The sequence below is a fragment of the Acartia tonsa genome, chromosome 1 (assembly GCF_053477335.1).
Source record: "Acartia tonsa isolate MP-2025a chromosome 1, ASM5347733v1, whole genome shotgun sequence".
In the NCBI taxonomy this organism is placed as follows: Eukaryota; Metazoa; Arthropoda; class Copepoda; order Calanoida; family Acartiidae; genus Acartia; species Acartia tonsa.
Genome location: NC_137260.1, coordinates 18,143,120 through 18,161,067, shown reverse-complemented (window position 1 = coordinate 18,161,067; position 17,948 = coordinate 18,143,120). Strand labels below are relative to the sequence as shown.

At 32.1% G+C, this 17,948-nt stretch overlaps 1 protein-coding gene across 6 annotated transcripts in view; it reads left to right on the top strand.

Moving 5' to 3' along the window:
* Positions 1-17,948, top strand: part of Tomosyn (syntaxin-binding protein tomosyn) — a 111,904-nt gene that overhangs the window by 81,661 nt on the left and 12,295 nt on the right. For all 6 annotated transcript variants that reach the window (XR_013877649.1, XR_013877653.1, XR_013877652.1 and 3 more), the window contains 6 exons: positions 2,505-2,652; positions 3,622-3,767; positions 6,985-7,035; positions 12,518-12,662; positions 12,966-13,053; positions 14,971-15,147. Coding sequence is in view for 3 of the 6 variants with exons in the window: in XM_080153991.1 (XP_080010117.1) it covers positions 2,505-2,652; positions 3,622-3,767; positions 6,985-7,035; positions 12,518-12,662; positions 12,966-13,053; positions 14,971-15,147 (755 nt within the window). In the remaining 3 variants the exon portion in view is untranslated. The remainder of the gene's footprint in view (positions 1-2,504; positions 2,653-3,621; positions 3,768-6,984; positions 7,036-12,517; positions 12,663-12,965; positions 13,054-14,970; positions 15,148-17,948) is intronic.

Below are 17,948 nucleotides of genomic sequence, written 5' to 3'. Positions count from 1 at the left end.
ATAATAAAGTAAGAAGATGTTTGTCTGTCTATTTGTACTTTACTGTGAAGTTTCTAGGTCCTGGGAAGGTTTATAACTATTTTTGGGGTGAATACTACACCCTTCAGAAGATGGATCGCCCCTAAAAAAATCTCCAGCCCCCTCCAAAAAAAAATCTTTTTAAAACTAAAATTAACAGTGGGGAAGCGTAGACTCGCCCTCTCGCCATCCTAGAGGTCTCTAGGGGCGTATCTGCTAGTCATATTTAGAGTATTTACGCTAATTATGAGAATTATATTTGATAAAATTTACGTAAACACATGCTCCAGATATTCTTTCATAAAGTCTAATTAGATGTATTTCCGTTCTAATTATAAACTATTCTTAACATCCTTAATATTTTCTCTAAATTTCCCGCAAATTAACATTGGAGCACCTATTGATACCCTCCTTCCCATCATTTATTCATTACCTTTTCTTAACTTTACGAGAAGCTTGTTTTCTTATCTTGTATTTAAACTAAGCACCTTCGGGCTAGGAAAATAACATTAAATAATTCTAAGACCTAAATCTGAAAATGAAATAGCCTAAAACCAACATGGAACCTACGTAAAGCTTACCTAAAATAGAGAACCAAATCAGTTTAGTAGTCATTGAGAGCTTAAGCTTCAGACAAAAATTCCTTACTGCTTTTTATAATAGGATTAACGAGGGGTCTGGGGTACTGCTATAGAAAGATTACCTCTATAAATTTTCTTATTTGGTTAGTTGGCTCCAGGGACAAGGACCATTATTCTGACAAACAATTCTAAGTGAAAATTTCCCCATAACCAACTTTCTTCTTTTCTTCTCTTCTTACTCACTTCCCATTAGTTACCGCACAAAACAAGTTTCACGCCAATATTATGCAACAAAAATTGACAAATTTTCACCAATTTCAAATGGAATTAATTTGCTGAATCCCAGCCCCAGGTTGAATCTAAAGATAAATTTTATTATAAAAGATTAATGACGTTATCTAAAGCTGGTTTAAATTACCATCACGTTTTTATAAATTAATTTATAATTTTATAAATTGACTTTTAAATTTAAAAGAAGAAACGTAGTTTAAGCAAAGTTCTTTAATGTAAGATTGAGACATAATTTCAGGATACAAATCGATTTAAACTGACATTTAGGTATAATTTTTAAAAAAATCTTCCACATTGACTAAAATTTGTTGCTGGAAAAATAATGGAAGGTGAATAGTTCATTTTTAACATACAATTTCCTTTTTTTTCTACTCAAGAGACTGGTTTATGGGTGATTAAATCAACAAATTCAATTTTTCTACCAGAAAAATTCTAAAAATCTTTTCCTAAAAAAAAATAAAACGTTCCTGAAACACAATTTTTTTTCATATAACATAATATTTTGCAAGACTTTTTGAGAAAAAAAACTATTATATCCTTATACTAAAGTAACAGGATGTCTGTGTGTCTGTCTGTGTGTCTGTGTGTACCGAAGGATCTCGCTAACCGCTGAACCGATCGGGTTCTCCTTAACAGGGTAGCTTCTCATAAGTCCCGGGAAGGTTTATAACTATTTTGGGGGAGGGTACCACCACCCTCCCAAGAGAAATGACAAAAAAATCGAAATTTTAAAAAAATTAGGGGAGACTTCAACGTCAAATAAAGAGGTATCGTAATAAAAATTAACTTTAACAAACAAAAACATTTAAAGTGCCACTAGAGGCCTCTAGGGGCGTAGCCGCTAGTTATTCATAAAGAAATAAAAAAAATTCCTCTAAGACATAACAAATGTTCATAAATAGTACTTTTATAAAGTTCTTATCCATAATACAAAGTAGAACGATGTCTGTCCGTCTGTCTGTCCGTCTGTCCATCTGTCTGTCCGTCTGAAGCTTAAGATCTCGGTAACCGCTGAACCGAATGGGCTCTACTCTTCAGGGAATATACCTACTGGTCCTGTGGTGGTTTTAAGATATTTTCTTGGGGGGTGGGACACCCCCAACCCCCCAAAAAACAAAAAAATCCCCCCCCCCCAATTTTTTTTTTTTTTTTTTTATTGCAGAAGAAAACCTTGTTTTTTTTTGCAGGAGATTTCCTTGGTCCTTTTACAAATTTCACCTTAATTTTTTTTTTGATCACCTCTTGGGACAAAGCCTCTAGAGGCTAGGTGCGAAGCCGCTAGTTTCTAATAAAGTACACTGAATAAGAATTTAAAGAAAAAGTATTTTTCCAAAAGATTTCCTATAAAGCTTTTTCTTGGAACATTTTTTTAGAATTTGATCTATTCAAAAGATGATGTCTATTTAGAGATATTTATGCTGTTGTGATTTCATTGAAATACAGTTTTATTCTTGATTTTACAAGGGATAGTTTCATAAAGTACATTTAACGGGTTCAGGTGCTTAGAGTTGTAAAAAAATAGTACGAAAAAATACTCGATTGACTAACTTAGGTTTAATTGTATTTCATACAATTACCTCTTTGGAATAAATCCTTTAATTAGAATTTATTTAGGTACGAGCCGGTCAACTGAAGAAGCCCGCAGGGTATCAGCCCGACCTAATCTGTCTGACCCCGTGGGTGAACCAGGAGCCCCCAGCCCCAATATCCTGTTTACATTTGAACGCAGTCTTTGGTTTACTGGCTTACGGCAATGGGTCAGGTAAGAAATTAAGAATTTTCACTTGAAATTTCGTTTTTGTATTCATGTTTTGTAGAATATTTTTTTAGTCACAAGATTCTTATCAAATACATTATGAAAATGTATTGGTAATTTTTTTTCTCGTATTCCTTTGAATCCGGTGGATAGGAACCGGTTCTCATGAATACGAAAAAACTATGTCTAGCATCGTATTATATCCAGTTTTCTACGAATATAGAAATGTACAATCATAAGATTAAAACTAGTTTTTTTAGCCGGTGCCTTTGGCACCACGGGGCTTAAAAAACTAGTTTTAATCTTATAATTGTACATTCTATATCCGCGGAAAGCCGTTTATAATACGATACGAGAAATAACTATTCTCGTATTCATTCGAATCCGGTGGATAGGAACCGGTTCTCATCCATACGGAAAAACTATGTCTAGCATCCTATTATATCCAGCTTTCTACGAATATAAAAATGTACAATCATAAGATTAAGGCCAGTTTTTTTAGCCCGTGCCTTCGGCACCTCGGGGCTATAAAACTGGTTTTAATTTTATAAGTGTACATTCTATATCCACGGAAAGCCGTTTATAATACGATGAAAGAAATAACTATTCCTCATCCCCTGCAGCTGTAAACAAGAGTCATTTACACTTATCATTAATTCCATTATATCAGAAAGATTTTTGATGCTAGCGGACACTGAAAACTCCATTCCTCTTATTTAAAAAAAAATTTAATATAATATTCCTTTTTCCAACTACTGTAGATGTACTGTACTTAACCCTGCGGTGCTAATATCTGTCGTGCCCTAACCTTGCGGTGCTACCCTGTTCATAATAAATATTAATTTAATAATAATTTGATATTAATTTAACTAAAGTAAACAACAAACAAATACCAAAAACTACCCACATTTTAATTCAAAATAATGATGGACTCAGCACTTAAAGGGAAACCGCGCTGATTTTTTACTTATTTAGGCTTGGTGGTTATCGACTATATTCAGCAGAAATGTTTGCTAAACATGGGAACAGCTGACCTGTACGGGAGTAATGACCCGTACCAACGGATGCCCTGTTCTCCTCGACACTTGCCTGATAGCGACTCTGAAGACTGTATTGTTAAGGTACAAATTACAGTTGTATTTTAATCTTAAGGGATAAGACAATGGACGATAAATTGATGTACATTGTACATCCCTAATGATTATATACAAAATTGCCCCTTCTGTTACAATTAGTGATTGAATTCAATAAATTCTAGAAATTAAGATACGTATACTAAGCTATAAAAATTGGAAAGAATTTTAATGAATATAAAAGATTTGAAATCTGCATAAAATTTTAAGGATTTTTTATAAAATTCGTTTTTTATATAATTCATTATTTAAAAGCGCAAATCCAATTTAAGTTCATAAATTTTGACCAATAGGATAGGTGGATTGGAAACTACCTGCGCTCTAATTGGTTGAATAATGTACGTCACTTAAGCTTCTCCAATCAGGGCGCAGATAGTTTTCAATCCACCAATCACAGATGTCAAAATTATTTAACTTAATTTGTATTTGCGCTTATAGATAAAGAATTATACAAAAAAACGAATTTTATAAAAAATTCCTTAAAATTTTATGCAGATTTCAAATCTATTAAATTCATTAAAATTCTTTCAAATTTTTATAGCTTAACGTATACCTATCTATTTTAAGTTTTAAATTCTAACAATAAATAATTTAAATTAAAAAACATATTAGAAATATTTGTTTTATAAAATGGTTTAAATGATTTTTTTTGTCCAATATTTTAATTAATTATTTGATTTTGGAAAAGAAATAAGAGCGACTTCGGCCCATTGTGGCGGAGCTTGGGAATATTTTAGCTAAATATCGGATAAATATGCCAGGGCCTTTTTGCGTGTCTGTCTGCAGTAAGTGGCTCCGCCTAGCGGTAATGTAGAACTATTTTTTGGCAATTTCTCTTAAGACGGTGGCGGTACCCTCCCCTAAAATAGTTATAGATCTTCCCAATACCTATAACAAGCTACCCTGTAGAGGAGAACCATATAGGTTCAGTGGTTATTGGGGTACTTCGGTAAACACAGAACCTGTTACTTTATTATAATTGTTACAGACAAATAGATCATTACAAACATCTATAAGAGTAGATTTGCTGCAAAAGATGTTAAATAATTAAATATTTTGTACAGATGATATTTAATAAAATAAAACAATTTTAATCTTTTTAAACCATATTTTATAAGAAAATTTGAAAAGTTGTATCAAGATGAAAGTTTAACCTCGGAGAAGAACAAACGGGAATGAAAACATTCATAAAAGCGAGAGTCAACTTATCTAATATTTTGAAACAAATTGTATCTTTTTCAGACAATAGAGATACAAATACAACTAAGTACATTTTTGTTCAGAGCACTAAAGATTAGCATTAACATCATAGAAGATTTTTTACATCGCGTTATGAGAGAACATCAAAAAATTAAATTTTTTTCTTGTTTGTTTAAACATTGAAAGATTTAATTTGATTACATTAAGGCTCTACTTTATAACCAGGGGCCACGCCCCCCTAGAGGCTTCTAGAGGCACTTAAAAAGGGGGAGGGGGAATTGGAACCTGCCTCCAATTTTTAATTTTAAAAGTAAAAAAAAATTTGAGGAAGTTAATTTTTTTAAATGGCTATTCCTCTTTGGAGGGTGGAGGTACTCTCCCAAAAAGGAGTTTTAAACCTCCCATTGGCTTTACTGAGATGGAGACCCACTGTGGGCTAGAATTGAATCAAGACAAAAGTAAGTGCCGAGCCCTGGGACTATGTCTATGTATGGTGAAAATAGACATAAAACCATGATGATTCCAGGTAAAACCAAAATATTTCAGCGGGGGCTTTTTGAGAAAAATAGATTTGAAAATTTCAAGTTCAATTTTCACCCGCTAGGAGTTGCTGCATAATCATGACAGAAAAGCAAATATTATTTATTTTATATTTTGAACAACTTTGCTTTTATAAAGTTCTTCATAAAACCACTCCTGAAGAGAGTTAATAAATGGCCATGGTTTTATGAAGAACTTTATAAAAGCAAAGTTGTTCAAAATATAAAATAAATAATATTTGCTTTTCTTGTCATGATTATGCGGCAACTCAAAAAGCCCCCGCTGAAATATTTTGGTTTTACATGGAATCATCATAGTTTTATGTCTATTTTCACCATACATAGGTCCCAGGGCTCGGCACTTACTTTTGTCTTGATTCAATTCTAGCCCACAGTGGACCCATTTCTGATTAGCAGTTAGCGAGACTCTTCGCTTCAGACAATATAATCTTACTACTTTATATAATAGGATATGCATGAAATTCCTACGTTTCGTAGATTATACCTTATTAACACTGGAATCAACACAAACAGTTTTTAATCAAGCAACCAAAATGTACGAGCATAGCTAACTATTAAACATTACAAATCCTATTTATATAGTAGCTTTGAATCTTTTTTTAAAAAGTTTTGAAACCTCTTAGAATATTGGTTGGAAAGTTTTTAAATGTGAGCTTACAAAATTAATGGCGGCTATTTTAATATAAAACTAGCATCGAGGAACGTTACAGTTATTTATCGGATCGTATGACAGACAGTTTTACGCAGTTATTAAAATTGATATTAAAATAGTTTTGTTAGACGCAAGGAGCCGAAGGCTCTGGCTAACAAAACTGGTTTTAATTTTTAATTTAATAATGTTGGAAAATTATCTATGTAATACATTGCTATACATGATATTTCAGTATGACTAAGAATCGGTTCTAATCCAGCGGATATTAATAATCTTAGAAGCCCTACTTGAATATAAGTTCCTAATTCTTTTTAGTAATTGTATTTTTAAAGAAAATTAATATTTATACAAATTTTTTTACCTTCTTATTACTCCCATTCGATTTCAAGTGCGTACTTTTCGTATTTAAAAATTGCAAGCTTATTTCCCTGCTATGAAAGAAATATTGTGATATTCTTAATAATTTCATATTTTTTACATCATTTATTCTAATCCTATTTTTATGAAAATATTATCAACAAGGAAGATTTCTTACAAAAGCATCTTGAGGAAATTAATTAACATAGACAAATATTATAGTACACATATTAGCTTAAGATATGTATTTTTTACTGCGTATAACGTTTTCTTTCCAGTTTAGACAACTTAAACAAGAAAAAAAAGTATGAAATGATAAAAAGGAGAGAGAATAAAATCACGGACTTACCTAAGAATACTGGCTAACTGAAAGCCGTTTCATTTGAAGAGTAGATTCGCTCCCAACATCCTTATCTTAATATATTTTATTTTTCAGGTTGATCTAAGAAATTTTTCACAAGTACAGAACAACTCTGGAACACCAAAGGTAAAAGTTTGGACAGCCCCGTAAAGGCATAACCCTGCGGGGATAACCTAAACATAGCATGGGTGGTAATTCAGAAAAGATTTAAAGGGAATCCAATAGGCGGGTTTTTTATAAAGCAGTAAGGTTTGATGCCTGAAATTAAATATCTTTGAAAATACTGGTCCTAATTAGTCGTACTTCTCAAGAAAAATGTCTTTGGGTGGTTTTAAGCTATTTTCTTGACCTCCCCCGCCCTCCTCTAAAAGCTAGGGACGAAACAGCTAGTGTCTACTAAATTAGCACGATATGTATGTTATTGTAAGATCTGGGAAGATTTCGAGGTTCTGACCTTATATTAAAACCCCCCGCCTCTTTACAAATATAAATCGCTGCTATATCAACTACTCCCTCAAAAAGCTGGGGAAAAACAATCAATATCAAATGCCTTTGTTAAGTCTAAATTACACAAATTCTTATTGTCTGGAATCAAATACTCTTGTTAGATCAAACTTATACAGATGACAAATTAAAACAAACATGTAATATATAAAAATTCATCATTTTCTTATTATGAAATTTCTTTTTAAATGATGTAGCGTAGAATAATATTAATTGTGGTCTATGAAAAGTTATTAAAATCTGAAACAGAGATGTATGGTAATAGATATAGATTAAAGAAATCATTTATCTAATATCACTTAAAACAAAACTTAAAATCTGCAGAAATTGAGTGACAATGTATTTTAAGGCCTCTAGTGGCAATTTAGGTGGTGGTGGAGGGAGAGGGGGGGGGGTTGAATTAGATCCCCTATTTTATTTTTTTAGTTTTTAAAAATTAAATATTTTTATTTTGGTTGTGGGAGGGTAATTTTTTCTAGGGTTTCTTTAAGGAGGATGGTTGTACCCTTCCAAAAATAGTCATAAACCTTCCCAGGACCTATGAGAAGCTACCCTATAAAGGAGAATAATATCGGTGCAGCGGTTAGCGATATCCTTTAAACAGATATAGATCCTTTTACTTTATTAAAAGGATTTTAGGTTATAATTAATCACTCTCATGAAATATTGATCAAAACTTGCTTGACTGTAATGAAACCCGTTACAAGCGGAGGCATAACACTTGATGATAAAGTATTGAAAATATTTGGAATGATTCTAAAACTAATAAGTCTATGTACAAAGTGTGTAAGAGACAGATCATTTTTTATTCAATTAATTTGTTCATTTAGACTTTATATAAAACATTTAGGATAGATTCTTCTTATGTTTATTAAGAATTTTCTTTTTAAGAAATATGTAGAATATTCAATTTTTGATGTTAAGAGTGTTAAAAAGAAGCGCGACAATAACAAGCTAACATATTTAAAACCTAGACAAATAACAGTAAATAATAATAGACAATGTTTTGAACTTAGAAAGGCATAGTGAGAGAATATTTTTAAGGGTGTTTGTTTGTTTCGGACAGAAGGACGTACAGACATATTCTAGTTAACGGGTAGCTTCGCTACTATTAGTACTTAAATGCACGAAATTGAATTTGAAGAAAAGTAGAATGTTCCATTAAAAGTTGAAATGGCCAATTGAATTGAACATAGTTTATCGAATTATAGGAAAGGTCTTTTGATGCTTTTATGTGCAACATAAAAGTCCGCAGTGAGAAATAAATTATAATTTATTTCTAGTGTATATATCTCATAGGGTCAAGCGGGCATAGACCGGTAAGGGGCTTAACCGGTAATTTTTTACCCACCTTCATAAAATGACCTTTATCTCCATGTTCCTTTCAAATGACAGAAAAACATAAACGCAAATTTGTTCCTTATCAAAAAAAATTTCACCTAAGTGTGTAAAGATCGACCTACACAAAAATTGGTAAGACCTAGAACTGATCCGTAAAACCTTTTGAACTAAGAATTGCCCGCTCTTTCCAAATCCGTTGAGAGCTTAAATGTAAAGTTAATATTTTTTTCAAAAATGACCAAAGTTCGCGTGGGGCTTTTTTCGGTAACGTCGAAAAAAAATTACAAATTCGATTTTTAAGATCAATATTCAGGTTTTCTCTGGTAAAATCTAAAATTCAATATGGGCTTTTTAAGAATTAGGCCAAAAAGTGAACAGCACAGGTTTTTTTTAATAAAAAAATTAAATATTATTTTTTAAGAAAATTTTTGTGAGATAAAAATCGAAATTTCTCGTCTTTAAAAAAATGATTTTTGACATAGAAGGAATAGTTCGATCGTTATGAAAATTTTTATGGATAATCCCTATAACCTACAATGATTATTTATGTTTGACTGGCCGTTTGGCCGTTTTTCATCGATTTTTTTTAGGTTGAAAATATCTTACCGGATTAGCCCCACCGTGGGGTAAAGGTCGGTAATTTCTATGAGTCCAATTATGACAAACTTCTAAAAGTCCTAGGATAACGTCCTTTTAGGACATGATAGTCTTTTCCGTAAGCTTTCTAATGAACTTGGTTTCATTTGAAAATATTAATATTTAGGTACCCCATTTTATTTTCAAAAAACCGAAAAAATTACCGGTTAAGCCCCGCCTCACCCTATGCCTACTATCATTATGGGTAAATATTAGAAATTTTATTAAATACCTAATATAAATTGTGACAATAATCCTTGGAATAAATACTCCATCTAAAAATGTATACTACTAAGTATTAAAGCGTTAAAGTGTTAATTACTCTGGTACCCAAAGTTTAATTACCGGGTTGGGTCAAAAACTATGGGTACTTAAATTGAATTCTGATTGGTTGGTTTTAAACTTGTAGTGCTCAAACTTTACTCACATATTATTCTTTTTTAGTAGCGAAGCTACTCTTTAATTCACTTTTTAGTAGCGAAGCTACTCTATAATTCACTTTGTCCGTACGTCCGTAACGCTATGGGGGAAATGGGATTTACTCAGCTCCTATAAAAGATAGAATGCTGAAATTTTTTGACAACATTCCCATCATTAATTGACAATTGACTATAAAACATTGTTGGCGGTCGGACCGCTTTTTAGCAGGTTTTAGGCTATTTTTATATTTTCACATTTTTCTCCATATCTTCAGTGTTTATGGTCCGATTTTCAAAAATTTTTCAGTTAGGTATAGATATCAAAATTAAATTTCCCGTCGTTTAAAGAAAACAACCATGAAGGCCAGACTGCCTTTTTAGCAGGTTTTATGCTATTTTTATATTTTTGACATTTTTCTCCATATCTTCAGTGTTTATAGTCCGATTTCAAATTTTTTTCAGTTATAGATATCAAAATTAAATATCCCGTCTTTTAAAGAAAACAACCATGACGGACAGACTGCCTTTTAAGCAGGTTTTAGGCTATTTTCATTTTTTTCACATTTTTCTCCATATCTTTAATGTATATGGTCCTATTTTCCTAATTTTTTAAGTTAAGGATATAAAAATTAAATCTTCTATCGCTTTAAGAAAACAACTATGGCGGCCAGACTGCCTTTTATCAGGTTTTTGGCTATTTTTATATGTTTTACATAATTCCCCATATCTTTGTTTTTTTGATCTAATTTTCAAACTTTTTTGGGACATCAATATCAAAATAATTATACTTTGACCATCGTCATCATACAAAATAAAACAAGGTTTCGTGTTTATTTTATCCAATCTTGATTTTAACAAATACCCTTTAAATCTACTTGTACGTATTCCCATCTACGATTTTTTTGTGCTTCGCTACTTATGGATGTTGTCATCCTTGTTTTAGTTTTGTTAACCCAACCTCTTAACTGATTATTTGTCAAGAACTCGGGGGATATCACAAGAAATTTTTTTTGATATGGATAACTCTGTCTTTTGTTGCATGTTCAAATCAGAAGGCCATCATCACATATCTCACTTTTCTTGTAGAATCTGAGTAATTTTAGAAAATAGGGAAAACAAGATAATTTGATTGAGTTTTGCCTGCCTCATGATTGATTGATTGGTTTGAGGGAAAACAAGCTAAAAACTATTATTTTACTCTAACAAGGGCAGTAATAGGTAAAGGTATTCTGAAAAAATAAATATCTAAATTTTAAAGTAGAAAAACGATCCTATGATATTTGATAACGTTTTCTTGTCTGAAGCTGAAGATCTTAGAAACTGCTACCAAATAATTTAGACTTTGTAGGAAAGCTTTTAAATGTCTAATTCTTAACTTAGCGACCTTCTAGGGGCCAACAAAAAATAAAGTATATGTAGTGAAATGCAATTTGTTATTTTTAATCATGTGAAATGTCTTGACATCATTTAAAGACTGTATGCTTATTTTACTTATAGCTTAAAATTCTCTTCGTTAAAATATTATGTTTATTATTTACCTCTAACTTTCTGTAACCTGGAAAAATCATGTAACACAAAGTTTATTGTTTTTTTCTTGAATTTTGTTATTTGGCATAACACTAGTTATGATACATAAATCCAGAGTGGGAAGCTGTTTATTATACTAGTCCCCAAAGTTTAATAATAACGTTTTTTTATTTATTGGCTTAACAGCTTTTGGGAGTTTCATTGGATTTTAATTGGTTGGTTCAGTAAGTGGAGTGTTCAAACGTTTGAACCAATAATTGCAATCTATAGAAGGAGTGATTTTGTGTATCATCATTGTGGATATACATAAATTTATCGGCCATTGTCGTATCCCATTAGAACTCTGCATAAATCACTCTTTTATCTATCTATCAGAAAGTTTTTTTTCTGTTGCAAGAAATGTATTCTAGTGTTGAGGAAGATAATAATAATTAGGCTCGATTCAGATAAATATCTTCTATTGATAGGAAATGATTGCTTTATTTCACACAAGGATTCACATTCATTCACACAAACATACTATAGATAATAAAACAATTTATTTTACTTTTTATCTTCACCATTTTGACTTTGCTATTCCATTTTTATTTTGAAAAATAATGAAGGTGAAGGTAAATTTTGCAAGATTTTTCCTTTCCTACCCCCCCCCCCCCCCCAACCCTCTCCCTATCCACTCTATAAACAGCTCAAAGAAACAAACATTTCCAAATAATATAAATGATTAGATACATTTTCAGAGCTGGATATTTAAATCATTTTAGTGGTGAGCCAGATCGGGGTAAGCCAACTTTCCACTAATGAGAGCACAGCATTTTATAAAATGCCGCGCTGTGATTTGCTGAAATTCGGTTCACCCCGATCTGGCTCACCACTAAAATGATTTAAAGATTCAGCTCAGGAATTTAGGAAATCTAAATTCATAAAAAAAACATAGATTATTAGAAAGGATATAAGATATACTTGGATATATTAACAGGGGAAATTTTCGTCAATTTAGCTAAATAATATGGATCTCATTTATTGGTCAGTTCGTTCACCCCGTAGAAGTGTAGGGGATGGGTTACAGGGGGTGGATTGGGGGTATCGTTATTTTGGCCAGCTGCGAGTAATATGTTATCATAGAGTACATAAAAATTTGGTGGAACATCCAATTAATAATATATTGATTATTATATGTTCAGGATGAGAAGGAGAAGACAGTGGAGGGAAAGAAAGAGGCGGCCTCTGTGAAAACTGATGAGAACGGAACCTCCTCACCAGCAGCCTCCAAGGGGACCTCCTCACCTGCAGCGGCCAAGGAGAACCTTACCGGAGCTGCCGGAGCTGGTAACTTTATTTTCTCAGCATTGCTGTCTCATTGAATTTCATGGTTGTGAGATGACAATATGTTTATGATAGCATTAAAGGAGTAATTTTGACAGTAGATAAAAAAATATTGCAAAAAATTCTCACCTTTCCTCGCTCATCAAGTACGCCTAGAGGCCTCTAGGAGCATGATAAGATATAAAATGCATTAAATCAATTCTTTAAATATATACCAATAACGTGTAAAACCAAATAATTTTATATGAAAAAATAAATATTTATGAAATAATTAGGTATATCTTTTATCTTTTTTCTCTATTTAAGGAGCAAAATTAAAGAATACAAAACCAAAGACCCTACAGAAAGGCGCAACAGGATCCAGTGCAGATGAAAGTACACTTAGTAAATCCAGGTATTGAAATATTGCCTGCTACTACCAGAAACATCATTCTTTTGGGTTGTAAGCAGGGATATAAAGGGATAAGAAAATGGCCGATAAATTTATTTACATCCTTAATTTTGAACACTCATCTTAATGAACCAACCGATCAAAATTCAAAATAGTTCTCAAAGTTGTGAAGCCAACGAATAAGAAAACGTTATTATAGCATAATGTCCCGTCGTTAACTGGTTGCAAGTTTTTTGAATTGTTAGAAAAATTTACAAATAAATAAATCTACTAAAAATAAAAAATCTGCGAATTTATTGTGATTCCTATTTAAAATAATCCTTTAAGTAATTTCTCTCGTCATCTCACAGGAAGCTGAGGTAATTAAAACGCTTTTTTTAACAATTTTGTAAGTAGTTTTAGCTTATTTTGGAAAAATTATTTGCAATTAAAATGGCTTTAAAACTAGAGTATTTTTTAAACCTAAACAGGACTCCATATTCAATTTTATATTTAAAAATAAAAGGACAGATATTTTTATTTTTTGTTATTTTTCTTTTATTAAATCACCTAACCCTCCTATCTTATTTTTAAAACATTTTTAACTGCTGCAGTTTCACTATCCCTACTGGGCTTAAATAAAAGTTTTTATTCGAACCTACATGAGAAGTTGTTATTTTATATATCATTAAATAGTCTTTTTTTCAGGTAATTTAAAAACGTAAGACATTAAAGTTATAATTGTAGTCACCATAAAGCTTTAAAATGTGATCTTGTAGTTATTATAGCGCCAAATTAACTCATTTAAAACTGCTGAAAATTTGGATTTTTAAGTAACGCCACTTGGCTTAATTTTTTTTTGCTGTAAGTAAAGAAAAGTGAGTAAGAAGAGGGAGTGAAGGAAGGAATTGAGTTGTGGGGAATTTTTCACGTTATAAGAATTGTTTGTCAGAATCCTAATCCCTTGTCCCTGATAGTAAACAGAGATGGCATAAAAACCACGTGGTTTAAATCAAGTGGTTTAAACCAAAAAAATAAACAAGCTTAAAAAAACAAAAAAAACAAGCTTAAAAAAACCAAAAAAAAACAAGGTGGAATGGTTTAAATTTTTTTTTTAAATATTTATACAAAGGCCTATCTTTGCAGTTATATCTTTTCATAACGTAAGTAATACAGTAAATAACTGTCAGTCAGGGTTGTCAAATCTGGCGGGCGCTTTTGGGCTACCCTTTTTCGGGTCCTTTTGGGCAGGGGTGAGAAAAAGAGGGGGGGGGGGCAGGCCTATAATTTGGATATTATTGAGAAAAAAAACCTGTTTTTTTTCAAAACAAAAAACAAAAAAACCTGGTTTAAACCAAAAAAAAACTGGTTTGTTCTTTTTTAAAAAAAACCTGTTTTTTTTCCATCTCTGATAGTAAGTACCTTATCATTCAAAGCATAGGTCAATCGAAGATAAATCAATTTTAATCCTGACCCAATAACGTCTTTTCATTACTGGCTTTAAATTTATCTCTTTTTACCTATCTACAGATTCTAACCCAGGTTATTTTTTATTTTTTTGTTACATTCTTTTTAGAGAACGTTTAAAAACATTTCTAGAAGGCTTAATATTTTTTATTTATTACAGGACGATTTTAACTTTAAAAGATATTTGTTTTTGTTTCATGATTAAGTAATGTGTTTTTCACCAACAACACAAATAAATGCTTTTGCTTTGTTATCCTATTACATAGAATAATACGTTTTTTTCTGTAAGGCTTAAGATCGCAATAACCACTGGATCAGTTGGGTTCACAAAGTTTTAGAAGAGTTTATAGTGTTGTAAGCAATATATACGCATGTTAAATTAGAATTCACTATTAGGGTCTTCAAAAATTGTAAATAGGTCATTTTAAAAACGTTCCAGTTTGATTTCAGAAAAATAATAGTTAAATTTTTCAGGAGTAGTAGTGTTGGCAGCCTTGATCAGGTGGTGCAAGGGGAGGGGGTTACCTCCCTTCACTTTGCCAGCTCTTTCCCAACCAGGGGGGAGTTCGACATCTCCCCCTGCCTCTTCATCGGCACCTCCCTGGGGTCCATACTTATCATTGTTATTCAAATACCAGAAAATGATAAAAGGTAATTTTCAATATAGTTTTAGTTATTACTTATTACTACCTACTATTGCAGTGTTTTAGGTTAAATAGATAGCTAATTAGCATTTGGATATGATTGTAACCAATAGTAAAATTAGTTTTTAAACATAAAAAAATGCGCAAGCGCAAAAATGACTTAAGTAAAAAATATTCAACTCAGAACATAGATAGCCAATAAAAATAATCAGTTACTAGAGAATCATACTTTAAAGACTACTTGATTGAAATTATCAATGCATTAGTTTTTATGCTTACAAAAATGCAAAACTTATCAGCTAGTATTAAAGTAATTACCTTGTATGGAACTTTTTTATTAAATTTTCTATAATGTCTTTTAGACTTTTAATTTCTTCCATTCAATATTTTGTGTTCATATAAGAAGATGTTTTGTATATAAAAAAGGTAACTGCTATGCAAAGTTTTAACCCTTTCCCAGACTTACAATAACAATATTTTTAGTAGCAAAGCTACTCACACATTAAGGTTTGTCCGTCCGTCATTTAGAGTTAAGTAAACGAATATTGTGATTGAAATAAATCGATTTGAGTCCTTTTTCAATTTCCTTTGCAGTTAACTTGAATGAAAAATTTCGAACGTGTTTTTGAGAATTTTCTTTTTTATTGCCTAACAAGATAATGTTTTTCTTTTATTTCAAAGACGTTACCTGATTCTAAATGAAGTACAATTGTCCATTTTTCTTTTTATGGATAATGAAATTAAAAGTTTTAATGTTCAGAAAACTAATATGATTACTACAAAAGTTTGACTTTGTGTTCTTGTGCCTTTTTTACACACTTTTTAATCAAATGTTAAAATTTTTTAAATCAACTTTTAAATGTGTTAAATAATCAATCATGAAATCGGTTTTTTTAAAATATAAAAATATTATTTAGAAATGATATCCAGTCAGAAATACACGATATTATGATGTAAATAAAAAATAATGTTTATGCCTATCTTTAACTTATACAACTTACAGACAAAGTTTGTTTTGTTACAAGTCAGAAGACTAGACTTAGGAAACAATATGTTACAATCTATAATACAAAGTACAACAATGTCTGTCTGTCTGTCTGGAGCTTAAGATCTCAGTAACCACTGAACTGGTTTAGTTCTACTCTTCAGGAATATACTTACTGGTCCTGTGATCATCATCAATGCCATTTATCTCTTCTTTCCAGAGCATAGGCCACGCACAATGGTTCTCCATTTATCTTTGAATTGGGCCTCAGTAGAGGCTTCACTGAAAGATGATAAATTCTTTTTACTCAGTTCTTCAAGGAATTCCCTCCTCCAGGTTGTTTTTGGTCTACCTGGTTTCCTTTTTCCTGTGAAGGGGTCCCAAGTCAAGGCTTGATAGGTTAAATCATCATGCCCTTTCCTTAGAGTGTGCCCCAACCATCTCCATTTTCTCTGTTTTATTGTCAGTTTGATGTCTGACATATCACTGCGCTCTAAAAGCTCAGCATTTGTGATCTTGTTTGGCCAAAAGATCTTGTGGATTCTCCTAAAACATTTGTTGACATATGTCTGAAGCTTGGAGACCACTGCTGTGTTTAGGAACCAAGTTTCGGCCCCATACAGCAAAACAGACAGAACATTTGACTTGAAAAGTCTTAACTTGGTCTTTATGGAGATGTTGTTGGAATTCCAAATTTTGTTCAAGCTGGCAAAGGCTGTTCTAGATTTGTTAATTCTAGCTTTAACATCTGTCAAAGTGCCTCCAGCTTCATCAATTTTACTTCCAAGATACTCAAAGCAGTTAACATCCTCAAGAATTTGGTTTCCAATAGTTATTGGTTCTTGGGAGTTTGCATTTAATCTGAGTATTTTAGTTTTTGGAACATTTATTTCAAGTCCAACTTTCTTGGAAGTTTCAGCTATCATGTTAGTCCTTCTTTGCATTTGACTTCTATTGCTTGTTAACAAAGCAATATCATCAGCAAAGTCCAGATCTCCCAAATATTTGGGATTGCCAAACAACTGCCAGCGAATGCCATCATTGCTTTCACAGTTCTTCATGATCCAGTCAATGGCAAGGAGGAAAAGGAAGGGAGAGAGAAGGCATCCTTGTCTTACACCTGTTACAATCTCAAAAAAGGTTGATAGTTTACCTTTATACATAACATTTCCACCTCCTTTATGATAGATAGCTTTAATGATATTGATTATCTTTTCTGGAATGCCATAGTGTTGGCAGATTTTCCTGAGTGATTTCCTGTCTAAAGAATCAAATGCTTTTTTGTAGTCAATAAAGTTTACAAAAAGCTCAGAGTTCCATTCCTTGGATTGCTCTATGATGATTCTTAGAGAGGTTATCTGATCAATAGTGGAACGGTTTGGTCTAAATCCAGCCTGATTAGGTCTTAGCTTTTCATTAACCTTCTTCTTTATTCTAATAAGAAGAATCTTACTAAGGATACGGCCAGGTACTGAAAGAAGCATTATCCCTCTGTAGTTTCCACATTGGGTCAAGTCTCCTTTTTTGGCCAGTATTGAGATATGTCCATTTTTCCAGTCCTCTGGGCATAACTCATCATTCCATATCTTAGTGATCAAAGGTAGGAATGCCTCAGCAGATGTGTCTAGGTCTGCTTTCATGACCTCAGCTGGGATGTTATCAGGTCCTGCGGCCTTGTTATTTTTCAAACTTTTAATGGCCTCCTTGATTTCCAATAGATTTGGCGCTCGACAGTCAATGTCAAGTGCATCTGAGGGTGGAATCTCAGTTTCTTCCTCTGGAACTGGAAGATTCAGCAGTTCAGTGAAATGTTCTGCCCATCT